At 37.9% G+C, this 15590-nt stretch overlaps 1 protein-coding gene across 11 annotated transcripts in view; it reads right to left on the bottom strand.

Annotated features, from left to right (window-relative positions):
• Positions 1-15590, bottom strand: part of BTAF1 (B-TFIID TATA-box binding protein associated factor 1) — a 106960-nt gene that overhangs the window by 11746 nt on the left and 79624 nt on the right. For 10 of the 11 annotated variants that reach the window (XM_063781977.1, XM_016918852.3, XM_016918854.4 and 7 more), the window contains 9 exons: positions 11031-11183; positions 10359-10480; positions 10101-10268; positions 8162-8239; positions 7897-8026; positions 5459-5600; positions 5238-5368; positions 2805-2930; positions 333-485 (listed from right to left, as the gene is read on the bottom strand). In XM_063781977.1, coding sequence (XP_063638047.1) covers positions 333-485; positions 2805-2930; positions 5238-5368; positions 5459-5600; positions 7897-8026; positions 8162-8239; positions 10101-10268; positions 10359-10480; positions 11031-11183 — 1203 coding nt within the window. The remainder of the gene's footprint in view (positions 1-332; positions 486-2804; positions 2931-5237; positions 5369-5458; positions 5601-7896; positions 8027-8161; positions 8240-10100; positions 10269-10358; positions 10481-11030; positions 11184-15590) is intronic. The other variant, XM_016918853.4, reaches the window with a different exon arrangement.

The following is a 15590-nucleotide window of genomic DNA, read 5'->3' as shown; positions in this document are numbered from 1 at the left end:
AGGGGCTAGAACAAGGGAGAATGAAGAATTATTGCTTGATGAATATAGAGTTTCTGTTTGGGTGGTGGAAATATTTTAGCAGTAAGATAATGCTGATGGTTGTACAACATTGTAAATATAATGCCTCAGATTTACACACTTAAAATGGTTAAAATGGCATATTTTGTGCTGTATATATTTTAACCACATTTTTACAAAAAGCTGTATCAAAAATTTAACCAAATTTAAAAATAAATGGTAAACACAGTAGTAATCTTTAAGAAAAGCAAATTTACCAAGAATTTATATTCCTGGGGTACAACACACATTTAGCACTTAAAAGACATACATACTTGTTTCAAAGCTGAGAGCTTAGGGGCATGTTGAATATCATGTAGAGAAGAATTCTGAACTGCCAGTTTTTCGGCAGTGGTCTTGAATTCTGGATGTTGAGGTGTTAAGACTAATGCTGGATGGTTGCACAGTTTACGTAAGTACTGTAATGCCTTCAAGAGGAAAAAAAAGTATATATGAGTCAATTTCGCATATCACAAATATTTTTATCTCTGTATCTTTCCCTATGCTATTTCCTATGCTGTTTAGAATGCCTTTCTCCCTCTTCTTGCTCGGCAAACTTCTACTCATTCTTCAAGAACCAGTTCAAATGTCTCATTTGAGATTCTTGTGCAGTTTCTATGCGGACATTTACAACGCGTATAAATTGTACTGTTTATATCTGTCTCCCCCACCAGACAATGAGCTTCCCATGGCAAATTGAGCGTCTTAGTTGTTTTCTTTAAAACCCTTTCCCACTCAAAGTACCTGGTAATGCAGACAGATGCTTCTGGAACCAGGGATCATTTTGGATACAAAAGTTGCTCAAACTTCAGTGAGTGTAAAAATTTCTGGCCGGGCATGGTGCCTCACCCCTGTAATCCCAGCACTTTGGGAGGCCGAGGTGGGTGGATCCTGAGGTCAGGAGTTCAAGACCAGCTGGCCAACATGGTGAAACCTTGTCTCTACTAAAAATACAAAAATTAGCCAGGCATGGTGGCATGTGCCTGTAATCCCAGCAATTCGGGAGGCTGAGGCAGGAAAATTGCTTGAACCCTGGAGGTGGAGGTTGCAGTAAGCCAAGATCATGCCACTGCACTCCATCCTGGGTGACAGAGCGAGACTCAGTCTTTAAAAAAAAAATTCTTGAGGACCTTATAAACCTGAAATTCTCTCCCTTCTACACATTATTCTGATTCAGTAGATGAGAGGAGGGGAGCAGGGAAGGGGACTGTCTCAAGTGGTTGTGTTTGTGAAACAGAACCTTATATGGTCTCTTCTCTGATTCAGCCACACTTTCTCTTCTGCCTCTTACTTGGCTTAAGATTTGGGTCTCAGCCTTGGCACACAGATGTTTTCTTAGTAAGCTCCATTGGCAAGGCTCAAGACAGTGCTGAGCACTAGGATTAAAACTTGTGGGAGAGGCCAGGTGCAGTGGTTTGCACCTATAATCCCAGCTACTTAGGAGGCTGAAGAGGGAGGATCACTTGAGGCCAAAAGTTCAAGACCAGCCTGGGCAACATGGTGAGACCTTATCACTAAAAAAGTTTTTAAAAATTAGCCAGGTGTGGTGGTGTGCACCTGTAGTCCTACCTACTTAGGAAGCTGAGGCTGAGGATCGCTTGAGCCCTGGAATTTGAGGTTGCAGTAAGTTATGATCCCACCACTCCAGCCTGGGCAACAAAACATGACCCCTTCTCTTAAAAAAACAAAACAAAACAAAACAAAAACTAGATCTTCACAACTACCTTTTCCTTCTTATATCTTTAAAAATGCTACAGTACTTAATCTATTAGCAGGAGGTTTTCTGTGGTGGACTATTCAAGAGGGAAAGATAAAGTGACACTTGCCACCTCTTTTTGCTATTCTCTCAAGCATATGAGGCATGATCTGACTTGAGACTTCTGTACTTTTTGTATCCTCTGCCTGGAATCACTTCCCCCCATACACCTGCATGACTTAATCCTCCTTCAGATCTTTGCTCAAATGTCACCTTCTCAGTGAGGCAGTCCCTAGCCCCTCGATTAAGAAACCACAACCTACCCTGGACTCTGATATACTATAATCACATTATCGGCTTTGTCTTACACATAATATATACCTAAGTATTTTTCATCTCTACAAGGGAAGGAGTCTGTTTTATCTGCTGTTTTAAGTAATCCCAGAGCTTTGAAAAATTACTGCCATGTACTAGGTGTTCTAATATTTTTTGAATAAAAAAGCAAAACATTCTCTATTCTAAAGCCCTTCTTTTCATGTAATATACAAACATATATTGCATTTTATACATTTAATTTTAATATTAAAGTGCTTATTAAGATATATTAAATAGGTATTTTAACTTATTTTCAAGAATGTATACATAATATTGAAACAAATATACATAGATCCATATTTTATTATTCCATATAAAAAGTGCCTCATTAAAAATCATTCTTCAACATTTAAAAAGTGGGATGGGCCAGGCATGGTGGCTCATGCCTGAATCCTAGCACTTTAGGAGGCCAAGACAGGTGAATCACTTGAGGTCAGGAGCTTGAGATCAACCTGGCCAACATGGCGAAACTCCATCTCTACTAGAAATACAAAAATTATCCAGGCATGGTGGCGCACACCTCTACTCCCAGCTACTCAGGAGTCTGAGGCATGATAGCTTGAACCCAGGAGGCAGAGGTTGCAGTGAGCCAAGATCATGCCACTGCACTCTAGCCTAGATGACAGAGTGAAATTCCATCTCAAAAAAAAAAAAAAAAGTAGAATGTAATCTATACCTGGAATACGTGGCCTGTAGCTTTAAGCTTTGGTTTTTCAGTTTCTTCAGAAAGTGTAGCTGAAGAAACTGTTTCATCAACATCACACTTGGCACGAGACTTAGCAAAATCTTCATAGAGCTGAACCTGTAAAATGGCCCCCGTGGGAGAAGCTTTAAGTATATTTATTTTCAATTGTTCAAAACACATAACCAGCAAAGGCCAATAACAGCAGTAATTTAAATCAGCCCTCATTAATGAAAACAAATTGTGATATCTCTAATTCACTATAGGAATTACAGGTTATCCACTCCATCTTGGTAAATTCCTTTAAAATTACATTTAGAAAACAAGTATGAACACATTAAGTTCGGCTGCTAAAATATGAAAAATACAAGTCAAATAGTCCAAGACTCAATTTTTCTACTGTTCAAGAAAATAAATACATTACCAGTAAAAGAAAATCTTAGAAAAATTGAGTCTTAAAAAAGAAAAAAAGAAACTCTTAGAAGTAAATGAGAAAAATCTTCCTTAAATGAAGTTACATGATCAAGACCCTGTATGTATGTTTCAAGACACCAAATTTTACAAGCATGTTACTGCTAGCCTAAAAGGGGAACATATGTCAAGTTTTAAAGTACTACGCTGGGGTCTGGGTTCCTATCTTGTACAAGCTAAAATAATGTGAAAGAAAAGAAAATCTAGAGAGCTAAAGGACAGAAATCAGACAATAAAAAATCTGTGAATGCTAAACAAAGCCAAAATGCCATTTCTCTTTGGAGCTCGCTTTCTCTAGATTGATTACTTAAATGCATTTTATGCCTATGTTACAGCACCACAACCAGTAAATCACCACAGATTTTTTTCACATGACATCTTTTCCTTATTGTACCTACTTTAAGAAGTCTTCATTTCATTACTTCAAAAATATATTCCTTTCAAGAAATATTAATTTTTGCAAATGAAGGAAGAGGGACCTGAGAGATGAGGCAGATAGTACAGAAGAATCAAAGAACTCTCAACTTCTTATCCTGCCCAAGTTGAATAGATGAATACCTGTTAACAGGTTAACCATCTATACAATGGAGGGGGGAAAAGTAAGTTTCTGGGTATGTATATCTCTTATTCATTTGACCGTAGTGAATCAAATCCTAATAGTAAGATAGATTGACACATACAAACCTAGAACATAAAAAAATTTTCAAAGAGAAAATTCTGACCCAGAGGCCATGTCTTACTAAGACAAGGAACAGTTTCCATTTAGTTCTTAGAAAAGTACAAGGAAAGGCTCACAATAAATTCCTTTAATAATGGTCTTTATGTACAAAATCAGAACTGTGCAGAAGGCAAAATTTATTTTGAACATTTTTAGGTAATGAAATAATACTTCAAAGGGAATGAGTGAGGTCCCACTGACCAAGGTTTAAAACTCAGCTCTGATACATACTCATGCACTGCACAAGGACATTGAGGTCAACAATGGACTACATATAAAATGGTCATCCCATAAGATACAATATTGTGTTTTTACCATACCTTTTCTATGCTTAGATATACAAATATAATTGTGTTGCAACTGCCTACAGTACTCAGTACAGTAACATGCTGTACAGGTTTGTAGCCTTGGAACAATTGGCTATACCATCTAGGTGTGTGTAAGTACACTCTGATGTTTGCACAATGACAAAATCACCTAATGATGCGTTTCTGAGAAATCACCCATGCCATTAGCACTGCACAATTGTGTATTAGCTCTATGACCGTAGCCAAGCTACGTAACTTTTCTGAATGTCACTTTATTTGCAAAAATGGGGATTAATAATACCTATAATGTTGTGAGGACACCATGACAACATTCAGAAGCAGATTTTTGGCCTTTATAAACATTGGCTTATTTCCTTAGCAATTTAATACCTTGCAATCTTTTCAATTAACTAGACACAAAAGAAAGCAACTGTAGGCTGGGACGGTGGCTCACACCTATAATCCCAGCACTTTGGAAGGCCAAGGTGGGAGGACTGCTTGACCCTGGGAGTTTGAGACCAGCCTGGGCAACACAGCAAGACCCAGTCTCTACAAAACTTAAAAAATTAGCCGGGCATGGTGATATGTGCCTGCAGTCCCAGCTACTTGGGGGACTGAGGCTGGAGAATCACTTGAACCCAGAGGTCGAGGCTGCAGTGAGCCATGACTGTGCTCCTGCACTCCAGCTTGGGTGACAGAGTAAGACCCTGTCTCTTAAAAAAAAAACTTAAAAAGCAACTATGATACTGAATTTTGTTTTAATGCTATATTCAAAATGCATACACTCAAACTTATATCCACATCATTTAGGCTTTATCTGCATCTGATAAAGCCAAAGGCTAAGCCCCTTTATTCAATAGTTTTGTGGCTCATACAAAACAGTCTGCTAATAAACATACCACTAACAACGATAAACACGAGATTCCTAACCTGGAGAGGACTAAGAGTACAATAATAGTCTTGAATAATTTTAGGTGGAAGATCCTGCAAAACATCTTCTTTCATTCTTCTCAAAAGAAATGGTAGTACTTGGCGGTGCAGCGCATCCATAGCAAGAACACCTGTTAATAGTTAAAGAGAAAATGGCTTCAAAAAAGTTAAGAATAAATTATATTCACTTATACAGGGTTATAATTATATCTCTTTCATACCTGCTTCTTGCTCTCGACTGGAGCTTCGAGCATCCCTACTTGCTAATATAGGTTTACCATATCGAGCAGCAAACTGGCGTTCAGTACCCAAAAATCCTGGCATGAGGAAATCAAATAATGACCACAGCTCCAAAACGTTGTTCTGTAAACAGGAACACCAATTATCTTTTGTACTGGGATTATTTCCTTACAACTAAAAAATGTAACATTAATGAAAGCCCATTATTATAATCATATAGATGAGAGATTATCACTATATTTTTAGACATATGGTGTAAGTCTTTATTTTAGTGTGTAAAATTCAGGTCAGTATCCTTGGAGAGAATATTCTATCCTATCTGGGGGAAATCCTCAAGTCTCCTTCCCTAGAATAAGCCTTGGTCCACAGTGTTATAATTTACTGTTGGCATTTATGAAGTACTAAATAGAAGAGCAGAAAGATAACTTTCTGATTATTTTGACACTCAACAGCAAGATTTAAGGAATGTGGCCAATATCACCATTTCATCATCAACAACAACAAAAACCTATTAGAATTTGGTTATAAGTCAAGCCCACTCAGTATTTATGGGCCACAATGCAAAGACACAGATTCTTTCCAATTCTACCATCGAAGTTTCATGGAAAAAAAGAAAAAGAAACCAGCACTTTTTCATTTCAGACGCTTTCCTGATAGGTGCAGGTCCGCAGGTACCCTTTTACCCACCTTCCCCTTTAAGAATCCCTCCTCATCCTGCTCAGTGGCTATCCTCTCATTTGGACACACTTCTAATCCTACTCAGGGCCTCTGCCCCCTGACTCTGGGCCACCATGGCTTTTGTAAGGAAGAGGAAAAGAAAGGGCCTTTAAAAAGCAAACAACTAAAAACCAAAAAACTTCTTCCGATGTCTGAACCAAGTAAAAGCAATAACATACTTTAAATTACTATGATGTTTCCATATAACTTCAAATTGAAGCACAATAAATCTTGATAATTCAGCCTAAAGAGGCTTTTTTCCCTTTTAATTATATTTTTAAGCTTTTTTTTTTTTTTTTTTGAGACGGAGTCTCACTCTGTCACCCAGGCTGCAGTGCAATGGCACGATCATGGCTCACTGCAACCTCCACCTCACGGGTTCAAGTGATTCTCTTGCCTCAGCCTCCTGAGTAGCTGGGAGTACAGGCGTGCGTCACCATGCCTGGCTAATTTTTGTATTTTTAGTAGAGATGGGGTCTTGCCACATTGGCCAGGCTGGTCTCAAACTCCTGACCTCAAGTGATCCACCCGCCTCAACCTCCCAATGTGCTGAGATTACAGGCATGAGCCACCATGCCCAGCCTTACATTTTTAAACTTTTGATAAATTTAGAAAGGCTTGTAATTATCTCTTGCAGTTATTAGAATCTGCAGTGTTTACTTAATGAACAGAACACTAACACTTGTGGCCCCAGCTACTTGGGAGGCTGAGGTGGGAGGATTGCTTGAGCCCAGGAGGTGGAGGTTGCAGTGAGCTGAAATCACACCACTGCACTCCAGCCTGGGTGACAGTGAGGCCCTGGGAGGGGAGAGGAGGGGAGGGGAGGGGGGGAGGGGAGAGGGGGAGGGGAGGGGATGGGGGAGGAGATAGAGGGGGAGGGGAGGGGAGGAGGGGAAGGGAGGGGAGGAGGGGAGGGGAGGAGAGCAGGGGAGGGGAGGAGAGCAGGGGAGAGAGGGGGATGGGAGGGGAGGGAGGGGGAGGGGAGGGAGGGAGGGGGAGGGGAGGGAGGGAGGGGGAGGGGAGGGAGGGAGGGAAGGAGGGAGAGAGAGAGAGAAAGAGTAGGTAAGTACATAGAGAATCATCAGTTTTTAAAGTTGGAAGGAATCTTAGAGGTCACACGGTGTCTACTTCTCTACTGAGAATGATTCAAGGTCTTCCCACCAAAGTTTGCTATCCAAGCTAGATGTGAACATTTGCAACCAATTCTTCTGGAGGACAAGATAATTTCTCAAAAGTATCTAAAGATACATACATACCTATCTCCTTCCTTTTACAAAATAAACTTCTACAATCGCTTGCCTTCAATTTCCTCCTGACATCAGGTATTCACACTTCCACTATATGATGATTCACCTCTGACTCAGCTCTAGCTTTTCAATGCTAAATCAGATTGCAGTGTACTACTACGGAAGCAGAATGGCCAGTGTGGAGTAGAGTCTGATTTTTATGTCTTTCATACTTTTGACACAAGATTTCTATTTATATAGTCTAAAATTACATTTTAAAAATGACTTTTAAAACCTGGTTTGTTTACCAATGAACCATTAAACAGGCAATAATTATATACTGGAAAATTATCATTACTATAACAACAATAAAAAATCTTCTTTAATTCACTGCCAAATACCAAGCCTACCCTCCACCTGGCAAACATGAAAAATAAAAATAGAAATAATTAAAAATAATAATAATAAATAATTACCTGGATTGGTGTTCCAGAAAGAATAATCCTATAATTAGCAGTCAGTTGTTTTACTGCTTTTGACAACTTTGTTTTTCCATTTTTGATGACATGGCCTTCATCAAGAATGCAGTAGTTAAATTTAATATTTCTAAGGGAGAATAAATAGAAAATTTTACAACTTTTGCTGTATGTCAGGAACTATATGAAGAATCTTTAAAGTGGGAAAATATTAAGAGTCTTCAAATTTGATATTAATTTTTCTAAAAAAAAATTTAATTCTTACCTAAAGAAATCTATGTCATTCCTCACAACATCATATGAAGCCACTATTAGATTGTGCCTTTTTACTTGGTGCTGTAACCTTTATTTAGAAATGAATAAAATTAGAAAACAGAGACCCTGAAAAGTTCTTAATAGCTACCATTTGTATAAAGTGCTTTCAATCTGCCCACTAAGCCCAGCATTCCCTTCTGCTTACTCTACATACATGACCCTGAAGGGCTACTCTTCTGATGATCTGGCTGTGTTGCCCTACTCAGTCTGATTAGAAAAGAGATGAACATCAGACTGAAAATATGGTGGACATTTCAACTTTATTTGCCAACATCTCTTCCTTAGGGGCACTATTCCTTTCTCACTCCATGTTGTTCTAGGTGATGTGGGGGAACTACCAATCATGTGTCCCCATAATCACCAAGGAAATGAAGCATTTGAACCAGGTTAAGCTATTCACAATATTTAATCCCCTAACCACAAAGGTTGTTTTGGGAGCATGACCCAAACAAGGCCAGTCAGTCATCTCCAGTACTGATATATTCATGAGAGAGAGGGAAGATCTGTTTACTACAGTTGCCAAGCTAAGAGAATATGGGCCAGAGACTGCCCATTGTCATCTTATCTACCAACTGTAGACCGAAGCCCAATAGTAACAATAAGTTATGTAAGGGGAGGAAGAGTGAATGAGAGTAATCTAGATGGGCCTGAAGCAACAATCTGCCCCTGAAATTCTCAAGTTAGTGAATTAATGAATTTTCTGTTTGCTTAAGCTAACAGAATTGAATATTGAGAACTGAATATTGAAACTGAGAATTGAGTTGAATTTCTATCACTTACAAATGAATGAATTCTATCAAAGAGGCACTATAGTAAACTGCTCAAGAGTGCAAGTTTTTGAGCTGACTGTATTCAAAGCCTCACTCTGTCCACTTAATTAGCTGAGTGACCTTGGACCCAGACCCCATGCCTTAGACTCCTTATTTGCAAATTGGAACAACAGTATTCCTACCTCATAAAGTGACTGTGAGAATACATAATGCACAATTTTTTGTTTAGTTTTTTTTTCAGTCCTGCTCCTTCTATACATAATACACAATTTTACATAAAAGAAAAGCTGCTTAGAATAGTGCCTGGCCAGTAAGTGCTCAAGATAAAAACTAAAAATTTTAGTAACAACATTATTTAATAATAATATTTGCTATTATTAACACAGGAGTACAGCAAATCTATGGACTAATCTGCAACTATGACTATCCAACCTTTAAAAAATCAATGAGCTGAAATCAATGAGCTTCCACTTGAAAAAATTTACAGTTAGGAACATAAGAGATGTATTAGTTAATAGGGAAGGGGTAAAGCTGAAACAATGCTAAAATTTAGTGCAGCCATGACTGCAGCGGCAGCTAAAGCAGCCATAGTGGAACAGAAGTACTTCTGGGGAGAGGGAAGGAAAGGGAACAAAGCAAAGGGGAACTCTTTTTTATTTAAGAGAGGGGAACTCACTATGTTGCCCAGGCTGGCCTTGAACTCCTGGGCTAAAGCAATCCTCCTGCCTCAGCCTCCTGAACAGTTAGGACTACAGGCATGTTCCCCTGCACATGGCTCAAAGGAGAGCTCTCAGGAAAGTGGGTAGAAAATGAGAATAAAACAGAAGCACCAAAAAGATGCTATGGTCACAGACTCCCAAAAGGGGCATACAAAATGGCTTTGGTTCCTGATAGTTCCCCAGCTCTAGGAAAGCTCAACTTATTGTACAATGGTTAAAATTCCTCAATTTTGATGAGCCTCACTGATTATATCTTCCCAAAGTACATTCACTTTTCATAAGTGAAGTTTCTATGTCATACAACCAAAAGAGCTAATTAGAATTCACTTTAATAAATGTTACTGTTCCTTATCTTAATTACAACAGATGAAATATTTTGTTATTGTCATACAACTCTTACCTTATTCTTTCAGTGGGAGGTCCAGTGTAATGCAACGGATTGAGATATTCTCTAGAGCAAAATTTACCTACTTCATCCACCCAATGGCCTGTTAATGTTGGCGGACAAACCACTAAGGAAGGAAGTGGCATACATTCTGCTAATTTTGATCTTGCATATTCCTGGGCCCTTTACAATAGCAAAACACAATAAATTAACCAGCTTGTTTACATTTCTCCAAATCCGGAAACCTTATTTTAAAATAACATCTTAAATTACCTATGACAATGATCTCCTGCTAGAATGCAGATGGACTGTAAAGTTTTTCCTAAACCCATGTCATCACACAGAATTCCATGAAGTTTATACTTATTAAGAAATGCTAACCAGTTCACACCATCCTGTTAGAGAGAAAAATCATAAATGTGAATACATGATAAATTTATTTTTTCTTATAAAAACATTTTCTTATAAACAACATGTTTGCACAAAACAAAAATATTTCTATATGCAAAAGAGAAATAAATGGGTATAAGACACTAAACACAAGATTTTACTAAATCGATTTTACAAAATGCTTTAAGGCCAGGTATGGTGGCTCACATCTCTAATCCCAGCACTTTGGGGGGCCAAGGTGGGAGGATCACTTGAAGCCAGGAGTTCAAGACCAGCGTGGGCAACAAAATGAGAACGCTGCCTCTACCAAAAAAAAAAAAATAGCTGGCCATAGTGGTGCACATGTATAGTCCCAGCTACTTGGGAGGCTGAGGTGGGAAGATGGCCTGAGTCCAGGAGTTTGAGGCTGCAGTGAACCATGATTCTGCCACTGCACCCCAGCCTGGGCAACAGAGCAAGACTCTGTCTCAAAAAAGAAACAAAAGCCCCCCCCAACAAACCCACAACGCTTCAAGGTTCATTTGAAAGGAAAACTCACTATTGTGTAAAACTTACCTGCTGATATTTTCTGAGTTCAGCATTGATTGGTACTGGAATTTTATAATTTTCCAATTTTTTCCCATCTAACAATTGCTCCAAAAAGTGTCGCTCCTTGGCTTTCAATTGGATTAATTCTGCTGACATGTTTGGAGGGTCTGGAATGCCTGCCTAAAATGATTTTTTTAAAGTTATTAAAAACTACATACTCACAGTTTTCATTCTTAGATCAAATAAACACAACAAAACAAACACACAGAAAAAAGAATTCTGAAAATTGTACAAAGACTTGAAGACAAATCAGGTTAAAGAAATTGACAAGCATTAAAGGTGCTACAATTAGTCTACTAGTAAATACATATGGAATATCTGAAAGACCATAATCTACAACTTCATTTTCCCACACTTTGCATTCTTTGATAAAGAGGCATATAAAGTTGCATAGTTTAATTCCGAATTAAATGCCATTACTGGCACTTCTCAATTTTAGTGTTCTGATACCCTAGGGTATTAGTTCTCAAAATGTGGTCTGCACGACCCCTATGGATCTTCTAAGACCTTTTCAACTATTTCATAATAAAAGAAAAACATTATTTGCTTTTAATCACCATGTTGATATCTGCGTAGATGTTACAAAAGTTACCATGGAGAAAACTGCCTGTACCTCTGAAAGAATCAAGGCAATGGCACCAAAATGTGCTAGTAGTCATATTTCTTAGAACTATACATTAGCATTTTTTCAAATAGCCAGTGTTACTTAAAAATGTCCTTGATAAGCGAGGCGTGGTGGCTCGCACCAGTAATCCCAGCCCCAGGACTGCAGGAGGCTGAGGCAGGCGGCTCACTTGAGGTCAGGAGTTCAAGACCAGCCTGGCCAACATGGTGAAACCCTGTCTCTCTACTAAAAATACAAAAATTAGCTGGGCGTGGTGGTGTGCACCTGTAGTCCCAGCTACCCCACGCTGGCAGGAGAATCGCTTGAACCTGGGAGGTAGACGTTGCAGTGAGCTGAGATTGTGCCACGGCACTCCAGCCTGGGTGACACAGCGAGACTCCATCTCAAAAAAAAAAAAAAAAAAAAAAAAAAAAAGACAAAAAATACCTTGATAAAGCAGTAAAAATGATCGATTTTAATAAATCTCAACCCTTTAATGCATGTCTTTTTTAACATTCTGTGAGAAAAAAACTGAATTCTGCTGCTTATCAAAGTACAATCTGTTGAGGAGCTGAACTAGCCATTTAAAAAAAAAAACCCCAAATATGAAGTCTTTAATACTCCAAGAATTTCCTTGACAAACTCAGTAGTGTTTATATTATATATCCATCCTGGATGTACTAACTGTATGTTCTGTTGGTGGTTGATGTTTCATATTCTTAAAATAAAGATTTATGGGTATTAAACTTGGAAACACCAGAAAATAATTATTACTTTTCTTTAGACAAACTGTGCCCAGGAGAAAGAAAGTATATTAACATAGCCATTTTTTAATGGAACAACATTTTACTTGAAAGGACTGATAAACTGTGGGTATTCCGACTTTGGTATTTGGCTGACATTTTCTCAAAAATGAACTTGTCACTTAAAGGAAAACAACTCACATTAACTTGTTGTCACTGATAAAATTCATATTTTCAAGAGAAGCTGACAGTTTCCAATAAAAACAATTTTATGCTGTTGATAATAAACATGATTTTTAAAATATTATATAATGAATTGTGTCCACCTGTGGAAGATTTACGTAACTCAATGAACCAATATTTTCCAAATGACTGATGCATGATGTTACAAAACATGTATGGGTAATAAAAGATCCATTCAAAAGTATAAGACATACTTACCTGGCAGGGGAGATACCATGATCACAAAAGTGTAAGACAACCAATGAATTTCAATGTAAGAGAGTATGAAACATTCATTGATAGGATTTAGATTCTATATTGCACATAACACTTAACAAACTTTCTCTTTTTGAGTTCTGGTATGCTATCAGATAAAATAATATCTACAATTATTTGAGAAGGCTGTCAAAATATTGCTCCCTTTTCTAACTATCTCTGTGAGGCTGGACTTCCTTTACATATCCCTGGGCCAAAACAACATATTGCAACAGACTGAATGGCCAAGCAAACGAGAATCCAGTTATCTACCATTAAACCAGAAATACTGGCCGGGTGTGGTGGAGGATTGAGCCCAGGAGTTTGAGACCAGCCTGGGTAACATAGCAAGACCCCATCTCTACAAAAAATTTTAAAAAATAGCCAGGTGTGGTGACATGGGACTGTAGTCCCAGCTTCTTGGGAGGTTAAGGCAGGAGGATCGCTTGAGTCCAGGAGAGGCTGAGGCTGCAGTGAGCTGTGATTGTGCTGCTGTCCTCCAGCCTGGGTGACAGAGTGAAACCCTGTTTCAAGGGGAAAAAAAAAAACCCAAAAAACAAAAACATAAACCAGACATAAAAAAGATCTGCAATAGTATAATGCAATGTCACTCTTCTCACTAACACATTGTTTTAGAAAAGTTATTTTCATCAAAAAAGTTAATTATGTTAACATGTAGGTTTGTTATTTAAATGATTTAAAAATTTCCCAGTTTTAGTATCTATTACAGAAAATATAATAAACAACAGCTCTTTGGTGTCTTCAATTTTTAAGAGTGTAACAGGGTCCTGACACAACAATCTATGTGAAAAAAGAAATCAAGAAAACAATCCCATTTACAATAGCAACAAAAAATAAAATAGGAATAAATGTAAGGAGGTGAAAGATCTATACACTGAAAGCTATAGAACATTAATGAAAGAAACTGCTGGGGACAAAAATAAATGGACATAAATATGGAAAATAAATGTTCTTGGACTGGAAGAACTAATATTGTTAAAATGTCCATACTACCCAAAACTATCTATAGATGTGATGCCATCCCTAAATTGCATTGAGGATCCCTAATCCCCAAAATTCCAGTGGCATTTTTTACAGAAATAGAAAAAGCAATCCTAAAACTCATATGGTTCTCTATTATCCCTCTGAATAAGCTTTCTATAAAAACAAAACAAAAAAAAAACTCTTGTGGAACCACAAAAACCCCAGATAGCCAAAGCAATCTTGAGCAAAAGGAACAAAGCTGGAGGGATCACACTACCTGATTTCAAAATATACTACAAAGGTATAGTAATCAAAACTGTATGATCTTGGCATAAAAACAGACAAAGACCAATGGAACAGACTAGAGAGCCTAGAAATAAATGCATGCATTTACAGTTAATCTTTGACAAAAGAACACACAAGGGGAAAGGACAGCCTCTTCAATAAATGGTGTTGGGAAAACTGGATATTCACATGCAGAAGAATGAAACTGGACCTTTGTATCTTACACCAAGTTCAAAACTCAGGTCACGATCAAAAAATTAAATGTAGACTGGAAACTATAAAATTACTGGAAAAAAATAAGAAAAAAGCCTTTTTGACACTGGTCTGGACAAATTTTTTGGATACGACTCCAAAAGCACAGGAAACAAAATCAAAATACAGGCCAGTCATGGTGGTTCACCCCTGTAATCCCAGCACTTCGGGAGATTGAGGCAGGAGGACTGCTTGAGCCCAGGAGTTTAAGACCAGCCCGGGGTAAACAGAGGGAGATCCCATCTCTACACAAAATAAAGTTAGCTGGGCATGGTGGCACACACCTGTAGTCCCACCTACTTGGGAGGCTGGGGTGGAAAGATCACTTGAGCCCAGGAGATCGAGGCTGCAGTGAGCCATGATCATACAACTGCACTCCAGCCTGGGCAACAGAGTGAGACCTTTTCTCAAAAACAAACACCCAAAACAATCAAAACATAGGTTGAGCATCCCAAATCCAAATATCTAAAACATTGTTATTTCCAGCATTACAAATGAAGGAAATGCTCATTGGTGCATTTCAGATTTCAGATTTTCAGATTAGGGATGCTCAACTGGTAAGTATAATGCAAACATTCAAAAATCTGAAATCTTAAATACTTCTAGTCGCAAGCATTTCAGATAAAGGATACTCAACATATATAGACAAATAGGACTGCATCAAACTAAAAAGCTTTCTGCATAGCACAGGAGACAATCAACGGACTGAAGAGACAACCAACAGAATGGGAAAAATTATTTGCGAACCATAAATCTTGATAAGAGGTTAGTATCTAAAATACAAAAGGAACTCAACTCAACAGAAATAAAATAAGATGTAAAAATGGGCAGAGGATCTGAATAGGTATTTCTTAAAAAAAAAAATACAAATGGCCAGCAGATAAATGAAAAAATGCTCAACATAAATCATCAGGGAAACACAAATTAAAACTGGTATGAGATATTACCTCAGAACTGTTAGAACAGCTATTATTAAAAAGACAAAACGTGTGGAGGAAGATGTGGAGAAACAGGAACCCTTGCGTATTGTTGGTGGGAATGTAAATTAGAACAGCATTATGGAAAACAGTATGGATGTTACTCAAAAAATTAAAAATAAAACTACCATATAATCTAGCAATCCTTTTGGTTATATATCCAAAGGAAATGAAATCAGTACACTGAAGAGATATCTGTACTTCT

This window comes from Pan troglodytes, chromosome 8, assembly GCF_028858775.2.
Source record: "Pan troglodytes isolate AG18354 chromosome 8, NHGRI_mPanTro3-v2.0_pri, whole genome shotgun sequence".
Classification (NCBI taxonomy): domain Eukaryota; kingdom Metazoa; phylum Chordata; class Mammalia; order Primates; family Hominidae; genus Pan; species Pan troglodytes.
This window is presented reverse-complemented; position numbering and strand designations above follow the sequence as displayed.